This window comes from Rattus rattus, chromosome 7 (genome assembly GCF_011064425.1).
Source record: "Rattus rattus isolate New Zealand chromosome 7, Rrattus_CSIRO_v1, whole genome shotgun sequence".
Classification (NCBI taxonomy): domain Eukaryota; kingdom Metazoa; phylum Chordata; class Mammalia; order Rodentia; family Muridae; genus Rattus; species Rattus rattus.
The window spans coordinates 129125119-129137011 of record NC_046160.1 but is presented as its reverse complement, the minus strand read 5'-3'; the positions used below and the strand labels follow the sequence as shown (position 1 = coordinate 129137011).

The window sequence follows — 11893 nt, the reverse complement described above, 5'->3', positions numbered from 1 at the left end:
CATCTCCACTGTATATAACGGCTGTTAACTTTTTAGCAGGTTTGTAGTAGCATTATTACTGGGCATGCTCCTGGCCCTTATAAGCCAGGTTTGTACAGTCAACGCTATCAATGATTTCTAGAAAAAACATTCCCCTCCCCACCACTCCTGACATAAGGCACATATCACCTTTTCTGATCAGTGAAAGTGAAGCAGGGGACTATAGTGGGAGCTCTTCCATGGCTGTCTGCTCCAGTACTTGGTCTTATGGCATTCCAGCTGAGCTTCAAAAGGTTGCACATGGGTTACTACCCCCATCAGGTACATGGAGGTCACATTCCAGGTTAGGTTTTAGGTTCAAATATTGTTCAGGCCCAGCCAGCTCCATGCTGGTTCTGACAAGAACTACCACCGCACACCTTTAATCCCAGGGCTATAATATTGAACATTCAGCGCTTTTTACTTACAATAAAATCAAAACATACCTTTTTAATATTAAAGCAGACAGAAATTTAATTTTATAACATTGTTTTAATCAAGTAATGTAGCTGTTTGAAACAGGAAACTTTTTAAGACACCTCAATAGAGCCATGAAGGATTACTCTTACCAGGTTAACCTCCATGAATAAAAACCCAGATTGTGTGAAATTTGAATCCCACTGGTTTGGCACCAGAATGAACAGAAGCCCAAGACCTTCCTAAGTGTCTAAGACCTGACCATTTCCCTTTAAAGCAACAGCTCTAAGACAAAATCTTGCCAACCTGAGGCCGAAATGTGCTGATCTACTTGAGAATCTCAAAAAGTGATGACATATGGATGGGCTGCCCATGCAACAAAGAGTCTGAAACCCAGGAGACAAGTGACTTTCCAAGTCCCACTTCTTTGGTGTAACACAGCACATTCCCCTGTTACCATTCCAGGTATATGGCTCCTGTTCCACGCTCAGACTCCTATCAAGGTTTTAATTTTACCAAATGTTTGGTATGATTTTAACGCATACTTTTTACATTAATCAAAGTCTTATAATCTGTGAGATGGATGACACAAAGAATAAGATCCAAATCATGTATGAGCTAGCACGCCACACACAAATCAACCACATGGGTTCTTAACTCCAGAATGTACTTTTGTAGAAAGAAAAATGTGCTATGTTTTTTAATATTGAAGACAAGTATTCAAATATAGTCAGGACCCCAGATAGAGCTTACACCAGCAAGTGGGTAAGAAACTCACTTTTGTGTCTGAAGTCCAAGGCTCTGAATGGGCTGGTCAGGCCTTAGCTAGCTGCACCCACCCAGTGGCCATCACCAGACTTCTCAGGTATCCAGCTATATTCAATGTGAAGTAAAAAATATCCCAAGTCTTAACCAAAATACAGGCTCTGACTCAGAAGTATGAGTTTAACTTTCTCTTTAAATAAGACAATCGGGGAAGGGGATCAAGCTTGAAAAACAGTAACACTTATTTTGGCAAGATAGCAACCAAAATCTAAAGTACAAGCTATTATATCCAAATTAAAAGGCATTAAAGAATAAACCATAATATTAGGGAGGGGGAACACATCAAACACAAGATACAGTATGTCTAAACATCTTGAAATTATAATTTAAGGGTAAAAGTTGAAAACTTATGCTGTTTTAGATTAAGTGCACCTTTTTCCTGTTTCTCCCAAATAGAATCAGAGTTTACGATTTAATCACACCTCAAAGCTTTTCTCTCAGTACAAAGCAACCACTAAATACACACAAAATACTTATTTGTTATTTCCCTGGCTTATCCAACGTGCAATGCACACAACTCAATAGACTACAATTTGGGGTGAGTGTACACAAACTGAAAAACCACAACTCCAAGTTTCAAAATTTGCTCTTAAACCATAGGACACACAGGTCATTTTTACTTCTTATGAGGATGTCACACTGTCATTAAATCATCAAATTTCCTTAGAATGACAAGAATTGTCAGTTGCCAATCTCAATGGACTGGAGATACAACTTTCAAAATACTTCATTTCTTAATGGCTGAGTAAGGTCATTATAATTGTTTGCATTCTTCAAGTCTTCAGTACCTAACAATCTACCAAACTTAAGAAGTCTAAGTTATTAAATGGTGTAACATCCTAAAAGTAGCCAATTACTTCAGTATAAGCCATTCATAGCCCAAAGTCTGAAGAATGACCAAAATCAAATCTTTATTTTTTATAACTGTATAAATGTGATCCAAATGTGTCCACCACTAGTTTTTCCGAAAGAAACATGCTATAAATAAGCAAACTACAACTGCTCACTGATATGTATGGACTCCCTAGATGTCTCATTGGGCTTAATTATAGACCACTCACAGTAATAGCTTTTTAGTATCAAGTGTAGCATGATGTTAAGCCACTTTAGCTCTTGCACATACATGTTGCACTTCTGGCTGATAATGGAGAAAAATTTGCAGCATTACACTGTTAAGCTAAGTTGCATCCATCCTTTTAAATGGCATCAATATCAATGTCATCATCCTTGTTGTCAGACTTCACAGTTTCAACTTTTGGTACACTGGCAGTCTTCGAATATACCACCTGACAATACAAATACAGGATTATATTATTTCCATTACAAGTTTTTCACCTGAGAAAATGACAGTATTTTCATTTCCCTTTACTCCCTTCCAAGCCTTTCGATGACCTTCAGATTCATTTTTTTTTTTTTGGAGCTGGGGACCGAACCCAGGGCCTTGGGCTTGCTAGGCAAGGGGTCTACCACTGAGCTAAATCCCCAACCCCCAGATTCATTATTTAAATTTTTTTTTTTTAAGACAGTGTTTCTTTGCATAACACCTTGATTATCCTGAAAATCAGGAGATCCTCTGCCCGAGTGCTAGGATAAAAGGTATATGCCATCATATCTGGCTTTATTTACTTTGATTATGTGTAGGGAGAAAATGTCATCATTGAAATTGAATTAGTATTTCTAGGGCCCAAAAGGGCTCAAGGTCAGATAATGCTTGTTTACCTAGTATGCTCACTTTCTAGAACTACATGCAAAAACTGTCTCCTCCACTCACAGAAAGATTGCATTTTGTTGTATCCTTAAACTGAAATTTGGAACCATCCCAATTGCCTAGTCATACCACTACCCTTCAATCTCTATTTCCTCTCCCCAGAGCAGCGCACACCTTTAGCTAGCACTAAGAGCAGCAGGCATCGGAGTTCCAGACCAGCCAGGGACACACACAAAACCCTATTCATGTGTGGCAGACCTGCAATACCCACTGACAACCAAGTACTCAATAACATTTTTTAGCATTTACCTCAATATTTTCATCTTCGTCTTCTTCCTCACCACCAGAAGATTCCTCCTCCGCTTCCTTCAACCATTTAATAAATGGCTCTGCTTTGACACGAATCTCTTTGGCAAGTTCTTTTGAGACATATTTCTTAGAGGCCTAAAAAAAGCCCAGAATTTTCTTGGTGAAGATTTGAAAAATGTAATTTAAGTTACGTGTACAATGAATTAGCTATTTAAAGGGCTTGGTTCACACCTTAACCTTCAGTAGACAGAACACACATACACATTACCCAAGTATAGAATTCAACTTCATAGAGAAAACTGGGTCTATTAGACACAACTTCCTCATAACATATGCCCCAATAGCCATTCTGATGCTTCTGAAGCATTTCAACATAACTTACGTGGTTCCTTACCTTTTCTGACCAGCTGATAATGACCTCTTCCTCTAAAAGGTCTGCATCATACATCTCCTTCAAGATATGTGGAATCTTGGAGATCAACTGAGCTTGATGCATTGCTACCACACATTCCAAACCATGAAGAAGGTACCGCTGGGCCTTTTTGTTGTTATGACAAAACTGCAGGTAGACAGCATCAGCAATTATCTGCCTGTTCTATAATTCTGTACCTAAGTACATTCATTTTCTTAAAGCATAGTGTATGAAAGAGTAGCCCAAAAAGTCAATGCACCCTTACCCTTTGCAGGTGCTCCCAAACTTGGTAAAGTGGGAATTATCTATTTTCAGGATAATAGTTGTCTGAAGCAATTTAAAGCCACAGTCCTAAGGTGACAATCAAGAATAATAAACCTAAAGTCTCTTACTCTTAAAAAATGGCGCCTGTATTTCTTGATTTGCTCTCTTATCTTCTCATCAAAGAGAACTTCTGTCAAAACGAGAGGGCCCATGGCTTTTACATCCAGTCTTTCTGCCTCAGCCACAATGTCTTTATCAGATGAATCAATAATGCCCTCTTCTTTCTTTTTCTGGAAATAAAGGATTATTTCAATATAAAATACAGGCATATTTTGCTATGTGTGAGAGCAGTCCTTCTTTTCTCCAGAATTTATACCCAATTTATCACAGTTCAACACCCACTGTACTACTTCTAGTACATTTCTTGCATAATCAAGGAAATATAAGCATTCCATTAATATTCAAAGAATGGCACGGTGTGGTGGGACATGCCTTTAATCTCAGCAGGCTCAGGTCTCTGAGAGCTTGAGGCTAGCCTGGTCTATCAAGTCCACGAAAGCCAGGGCTAGAGACCCTGAAAAAAATGAATTCAAAGATACCAGAGAAAATGTTAACTATAAAAAGTTACCTTAACAAAATCAAACAGGATGTTAACACGCTCTTCTACAGTTCTTTCCAAATCATCGCTAAGTGTCAGACCTTTTGCATGGTCACTGATTTCATCCATTCTGCGCCTTTGAGCTTCCTCAGTTGTATCCTCCCCCCAATCATCATCTTCCTCTTCTTCCTATTCACACAAAAGATCACAAAGGAATTCGTCATCTTGACAAGATCAAGCAAGCACCTTTGCCCACAGACCAGAAAATGTTTATCTTTCACATCAGAGCAAACAAAAACAATAAACAAAACGGCAAACAGGGAAAAAGGATCCTAAAAATAGTTTAGTTTAATTCAGTTCGTCCACCAATAGCACAATGCTACAACTATATTAATACATTTAAAAAATTTAACCAAATATCAGGGTTTTCAACACTATTTTAACACTAAACTCACCACAGCATGTGGAGGACTAATTTCATTTGGTGGTGGAGGTGGTGGTGTCTCACTGGTGGATACAGAGCCATTTTCCTTGTCCTTGCCCTTTCTATTTTTCTTTTCTTTCTCTTTCTTTCCTGTACCAATGTCACTATTCTCTACAAGGAAGTAAGAGTTAACTTACTTAGTCTCATGGTTTATATATTACTATCAGACTCAAATCCCACCCTCTCCCCATCGTAGTTCTCTGCAGAAAAAGCCAACAAGATAAAACACAACTTCGAATTCTGGAGGGAGTGGCTGGTAAACAATTAAGAGGACTTGTTCTTGCATAAGAAGGAAGTTCAGGGGTTGGGGATTTAGCTCAGTGGTAGAGCGCTTGCTGCAAGCGCAAGGCCCTGGGTTCGGTCCCCAGCTCTGGGGGCAGGGGGGGAGTTCAGATTCTCAGCACTCATATGGTGGCTCACAACCATTCATAACTCCAGTCAGTTCCAGGGGATTCAATACCTTCCTCTGGTCTCCTGGGTACTGCATGCATGTGGTACAGACATGCCCACACACAGAATACCCACACAAAAAAAATACACTTCAATAAAACAACCCTGCATGCCTTTCATCCCAGCACTTGGGAGGCGGCAGCAAGCAGGTTATCTCTGAGTTAGAGGCCAGCCTGGTCTACAGAGTAAGGTTCAGGACACCCAGAGATATTACAGAAAAAACCGTGTCTTGAAAGAAACAAAAAAAAAAGAATTCTGAAGGTATTCAGACATCACATAAATTCACTAACTACATTGTGGGCTATAAAATAAGGTGAAGCAGTACTGATACAGTATTGAGCTATTAATGATTAGGAGGTTTATATTTGGTAGTTTTCCCATGAATTTAAACAAAACCACATCTAAAACCAAATCAGCAATTAAGAGTTTGTTTGAGCCTATATAACGGCTTGTCTCACAGAGAAGAGAACACCGGAATAGGTTAGACTTATTTGCTATAGCAAGCTCAAATTGTGTCAGATAGTTTTGTTCATCTGCCACAGAGTGTTGCTTGCAATGCTTTAAGGTCACTGTAGCGTAATATACAAGCCTTGACTCTCAATAACAGACCTCTAGTTTAGCAGCCCCCCTTTCACTTTTATAACAGGAGGACAGACATTTTTTAATGTCTTATAGTCAGTTAAAAGTCAATAGAACAAGGGATGGTGGTGAATGTTTTTAATCGCAAGATGTAAAATATGCAGAGACAAAATATGTAGACAGCCTGATCTACAGAGTTCCAGGAGAGCCAGAGCTATAGAAAAACCTTGTTTTGAAGAACATACACTTGTGTGCGCACACACACACAATAAAACTCACTTAGGACTAAGAGCTCATATTGTGTACTCTACAGTAACAAAAATCTTAATTTTTTAAAATTCTACTAGTCAATTTATTAAAAAGACTTACCAGGTGGGTTTTTGAGAATGAATGTACAGAGTTTATGATGTGTGTCAAGCATGCCTCGGTACCCACAGGCTTTACAAGAATTACCTATTGTTTGCTTCTTTGGATTGACATGCTGTCAAGAAAAGTAAAAACAAGTGTCATCTCTAGTGAAAGATGGAAATTGTACCTAAGTTTTGGTTACATTATAAAAGTGCCAGAAGGCATCTAACACTAGTTTTAACATAAATTTTCTTCATGGTAGTCTTGAAAAAAACCTTGAAGGAACTCACCAGATCTGTTTCAGGATTCTCACACTCAGGACAGAGAACAAATTTTTTAATGAATCCATCCAACATGTCTTGCAGCTTATTCGCCTCATGAGATCCATTGACAATGTAACGGTCATTCTTAACATCAAACTGGGTCTGTGCTCCCAGCTCACAACCAAAATATTTGGTGGGATCTATATAAAGATGAGAAATTTCATTATAGTTAACTAAAGCACTGGCTGCACATGAACATTTATACAAACTCACCGTGTGTTAAAATTACAGGGCAACTGAAACACAGCCAGGGCGGTTTAATGACACCCAATCAATAGGTCCGAGCAGTGTTCCACACTTGCTAATTAACATGACTGAAGAAAGATGTATAGCTTAAAGACTGTGAAAACTATATCCATAAGATACCTTTTCAGGCTTCTCCAAGCTTTACTTACACGTTGGAGGCCGATTAAGCGCCTTTGCAACGTCAACCATGTTGACTATAACTGTCTTGATTCCATTTCCTTTGCCCTCAACCTAAAGGAAATAAGAATTTCAATTTTGCACTGTCTTCCCTGTAAAATGCATTCTTTCAAAACCTATGAAGAGTGTGTGGGACCAACAGACTACTAAAATTAAAAAAAAAAAAAAAATACCAGCATTACCTTAGCAATCAAACGGGGCATCTTGTAGCGATAGAACTGGTCTGACACGCTGCGGTTGACGTTGACAGACATTTTGGCTTATTAGTGACTTTATCAATAAGATGAACAGATCTTTGATTGCAACTTTTTGGTATCTTCTGTCTGGAGAAGAAGGGATGACATAAACGACTGCAAGAGTTCTCGGTCTCTGACATGAAAAATTTTTCGCCACTGAGGCTGTAAGCTTCTTGCTTGTATGCTATGTTTCCCCAATACAGGTACCAATGGCTGCGCAACAGCTCTGAAAGAGAAAAGCAGAGAACACACAACAACCCTACGGGTTTAGTATCATTCCTACCTGGAATAACTTCCTACCCCCCGAGTAGCTCACAGATTAACACCCCTAGCTCTAAAAGCCTGAGTTCCTGTGAGAAAAAAGCTGACATTCCCATGTAAAGAAGCACAACTCCGGGAATCCAGGAGGCCACCATTTTGACAAGAGTTGTGACTGTGGCAGGGAACTGAGAACAACACGAAACACAAACCCTGCTCCCTCAGCGGCTGTGAGTTTGTCAGCTCAAAGACCACCGGCGAGTCATAGGCTGCCCCTGCCGAGCGACCACGTTGTAACTGCCGAAAAGGGGATCCGGGCCCTTCTCTCCCTCAGTTCAAGCCTGTGGGTCACCAACTTCTCCAATGGCGCCTCCCCTGGCTGCCATCGTTGGAAAACGGGAAACGTCGAGCCGGACCTGCCAACCGCGAAGTTGCGGCTTCGGCGACTCCAGTGGCTTCAGGGCGGCACGTCCAGGCCAGGAGCCATTGGCTCCGTCGGAGCACGAGGAACGCGGCCGAAGCCGCGCCCGGGCTCCCTTCGCTCGCTCCCTCAGCGCACGGCCGACCTTCGCCCTCGTCCCCATGGCTACGCGACAGTCAGAGCCTATCGCCTGGCCTCCCTCTTCCGGCGGACGGCGGGGCAGAGGTGCGGCCTCCCTGAGTCACAAACGCGCCCCGGGCCTGACTCAGCCCGGCCACAGCGCGCGCGCGCGTCCCCGCAGAGACCGGCCCCCCCAAACTGCGCCACACGCGCGGCAGGTCACGCGGCCGCGCCGCCATCTTGCCGCCGCCATGGCCCGCCGCCCGCGACTCACCGTTTTCGTCAAATAAAGACATAAACCCAACGCGGCTCGCCCGGGACTGGGAGGAAGAGGCGCTGGAAACCGGGTCCGGAGCGGCGGGGCCGGCGGCGAGCGGAGGGGCGGCTGGGCAGGTGCCGCCGCCGAGCAGCGGGAGGGACTGTCCCAGCGACGTCCGCGTCCACACCAGCAGCGCCGAACCTGGCGACCTGGCGGGGACACGGCTGTGAGCCGCGGGCGGCGCCTGCCCCCGCCGGCGGCCCGCGGGGTGGAGGGGCGGGAGCGCTGGGCAGGGGCACGGGCCACCGCCCCCCGCGGACTCACCTCTGGAATGTTCTCGCTCTGACTGAACAACGCCGCCGCCGCGCTCAAGCTACCCTCGGCCCCGGATCCCGCCCCCTGCAGCGGGCCGCAACTGGTTATTGGCCACAGACCCTCCCTACTTGTCTTGTTATTGGATTGGAGGCACGTCAATCTCACAGTTCCCCGCCCTCCACTTCCTGGGGCTCCACTCCTGGTCTCGGCCCGCCTCCCGCCTGTCCTAGCTTCCTTCCTTTCCCTTCCCCCTCTGTCCCTCCCAGAGGTCTTTGCGGTCTCGCGATAGCCCGGCTCGCTGTAAGTTTAGGTATTCAGGCAATATGGCGCTTGCTCATTCCCCCGGCGGGGCGGAGCCGATCATATCCACAGTGTGTTCCTGTGGACCACGCTGGACCTAACTGCTCGTCCAGACCTCGCCAGGAGCTTCCGAAAGTGCTGCTCCCCCTGCCTCTTCCCCTACACCCTTTCCACTCTCTGTCCCGTGTCTGTCATTCCATATGGTGCCTCTCTTCCTGAGCTCGGGAAGCAAGGCCACCGACTAGCCGAGACTCAGTGTTTGAGGTTTCCCACGATGGAAGCGCCACTTTTTGTGTGTAACTTGGGCCCTCGTGCATCGTGGTGTGGTCTCGACCCCAGTAAAGTCCGGCTGTGCCTCGGAGTTTGGCTCGGTGTTCGGCTCGGTGTTCAGCCGCCACGTAGGGCCACTCTGTCCAGCACAGCCCAGTCTGTAAAGTCCAGGCTAGTGACTGTTGCTCCTGGCAGGTGTACCCGATGAGGAAACAATGTTGTATTTACCAACAACAATCATGTTCGGAAGAAGAGCCCCGACTTTTTGGTCTGTAGACACTCTCCCATTGTTTAAAAAAAAAAAAATACTAAGGTTTTTTTGTTTTGGTTTTTGTTTTTTGGTACAAGTTTCAACTGAGACTTGAAATCATACCAGAGTCCAACTAAAATAATATAGAAATACCTGTTCCACCTTCCTAAGGCTTCTGAGAGCAGCAGCCTAGTGTAGTCAGCAGCTGCGTGGTTTTCTGGATGGGGAGAAAGAGCAGTGTTATGGAAGAGGGACTGACTGCCCTTTGTTCTGAGCCAGTCGAATTCCTAAGAAGGTTAAAATGGAAAGATCAATTTTTGTTTTGCCCAAATCCAAGGTTATTTCCCCATGATTTATAAGCCCAATAAAGCTAATTGACTGTGTCCGTGGGGCAGAAAAAAGACCCGATGCAGAATTGAAAGATTTGTGTCACTTCTGTAGTTTAATTTCACAGGACATGGTTGTACAGCTTTTAAGCTAAATGCATACCGCTCTGTGCTTATCCTGGTTCCCCCTCAAAGTGGAAAGATAGATCTCAGGCAATACTTCTGTGAACCATGATCATGACTTAGCAGTATTGGAACAGATTGCGTTTTTGCTTGGTTGAACTCAAATGGCAATGTTTTAGAAACTCTCAGAACATAAGGATGTGAAACTAGTCTGAGGTAAGGGTCTTGTCTCAGAAAAGTATTTTGGGCAATGTTATACAAAGTGGTCTTTTCGGTAAGTTCGGTGACCTGGTGTTTAATTTCAATGTAAAAGCTTGTAGTAGCCAGATGTGCTGACACCTTTAATCTTAGCACTTGGGAGGCAGAGGCAGGCAGATTTCTGTTAAAGGCTAGCCTAGTTTGTATGAGTTTCAGGATAGCCACAAGTTAAACGAAAATATAAAAGCTTGTATGAGTTTTGATTAAGTTTTAAGTGTATGCTACACTGCTATATTTTTATGGACAATTTCTAAGAATAACTTTGACGCTCTCACTATGTAGCCCAACTTGGCCCCAGACACATAGCTATCTTCATGACTCAACTTCCCTAGTGGGGAAATTATAGACAGGCTCTAGTACACCTAGCTAAGTACTTTAAACATTTTTTAAAATTAATTTTATTTATTTACATTAAGAAATACTCAGTCACTCCCCAGGTCTGAAAAAAAAAAAGAAAAGAAAAGAAAAGAAATACTCAGTCACACCATATATCAGATTCTTAAATCCTACAACTTTGATAAGATTTTGAACACTGAGGACTTTTTAATCCCCATTTTACAAACAAGAAAGTTGAAGACCAAGGAGTGGGGGGCATGAAGCTGCTTTTCCAAGGTGGCTTTCTCTGTAACTCACAGAACTAGCATGTGTGCTCAGTTCTCTTGTCTCTCAGAGCTTCCCTGGGTCAGCGCATGGCATAGCCCTCCATAGTAAATACAAAAGGTACAACTAGGCAGTTTACATGTAACCGACTAATCGTCTGGTAAGGGTGTTGTCACACCTATACTTTACAGGTGATGACAGCCCTTTAATATTTGGTAGACAGCTTTTGAACGCCAGCTTGTTTGACGCCAAGCGTATTGCGTCATTCCCCCCTGCTATTTCTGTCCCCGCCTCATTTGCATGCTACTTCCTTCAGTCAGGTACTTACAGTTTGTTAAGTAGTGGACACTTGGTGCTTATGAAATCCTTGTCCATGGGCTGTGCATTTTGACCCTGGATAGCTGGCATGAATACCTGTAAACGAGTGAATTGGCCGCTGGTTGTTTAGACATTGGTGTCTCTGAGTCTGTTTAGTTTGAATTAGTCCCCTGAGTTTTAAAATCAACTCTTCGTGGACTAGAACTGTGTTTCTGAGTGGTAGGCCATTGAGGGGACTAAGGTAGAGCCCCTTTGAGGAGCCACTTGGTCAGCTGCTCTTCCCCCTTTATGACATCTGTCTCTCAGTTTTTAAGGCTGCACATGGTTAATTCAGTCAACAACTCTTGCTGGAGGAGGAGCTAGAGAACAGGAACATATTTTCTCCTCTGGCACACTAGCCTATACCTCGGTGTGCTCCGAGAAGACAAGGTGTCAGAGATGCCAGAAGGGAGTGAACATTATCTGGTGAGTACAGAAGTCTTGGCTGCCTTAAGGGCTGGTACCCTAAATCACAGCTTCTTAAACGGAGGGTTGCAATGCCATATGGGATTGCATAACCGTACAGAGATATGGCAACAGGAAAAGGCACCGACCCCTAAAGGTCCAAAATTAATTCAAAATCAAATGTAACTGAGGTGTTGGTACAGCATTGCTCAGTTTCACTGCAGCCTAGGCTCGGAG

General features: G+C 43.4%; 1 protein-coding gene and 1 non-coding gene across 3 annotated transcripts; both read right to left on the bottom strand.

The window, feature by feature from the left end:
* Window positions 1–465: 465 nt before the first annotated feature.
* On the bottom strand, window positions 466–8887 carry Eif5 (eukaryotic translation initiation factor 5). Of its 2 annotated transcripts, XM_032908489.1 has the most exons (12): window positions 8777–8887; window positions 8468–8661; window positions 7341–7620; window positions 7131–7212; window positions 6703–6875; window positions 6434–6545; window positions 5007–5146; window positions 4582–4740; window positions 4082–4243; window positions 3672–3836; window positions 3278–3412; window positions 466–2546 (listed from the first exon to the last, which is right to left on the bottom strand). In XM_032908489.1, the coding sequence occupies exons 3-12, from the start codon at window positions 7410–7412 to the stop codon at window positions 2457–2459; spliced, it is 1290 nt and encodes a 429-aa protein (XP_032764380.1). In that variant the 5' UTR covers window positions 7413–7620; window positions 8468–8661; window positions 8777–8887; the 3' UTR covers window positions 466–2456. The 2 variants fall into 2 exon arrangements, with proteins under 2 accessions (XP_032764380.1, XP_032764381.1); XM_032908490.1 differs by lacking the exons at window positions 8468–8661; window positions 8777–8887 and adding an exon at window positions 7865–8419.
* LOC116906418 lies at window positions 5912–6037 on the bottom strand. The gene has a single exon (XR_004388680.1). It is a non-coding gene; the product is annotated as a small nucleolar RNA SNORA28 (small nucleolar RNA).
* Window positions 8888–11893: the final 3006 nt, after the last annotated feature.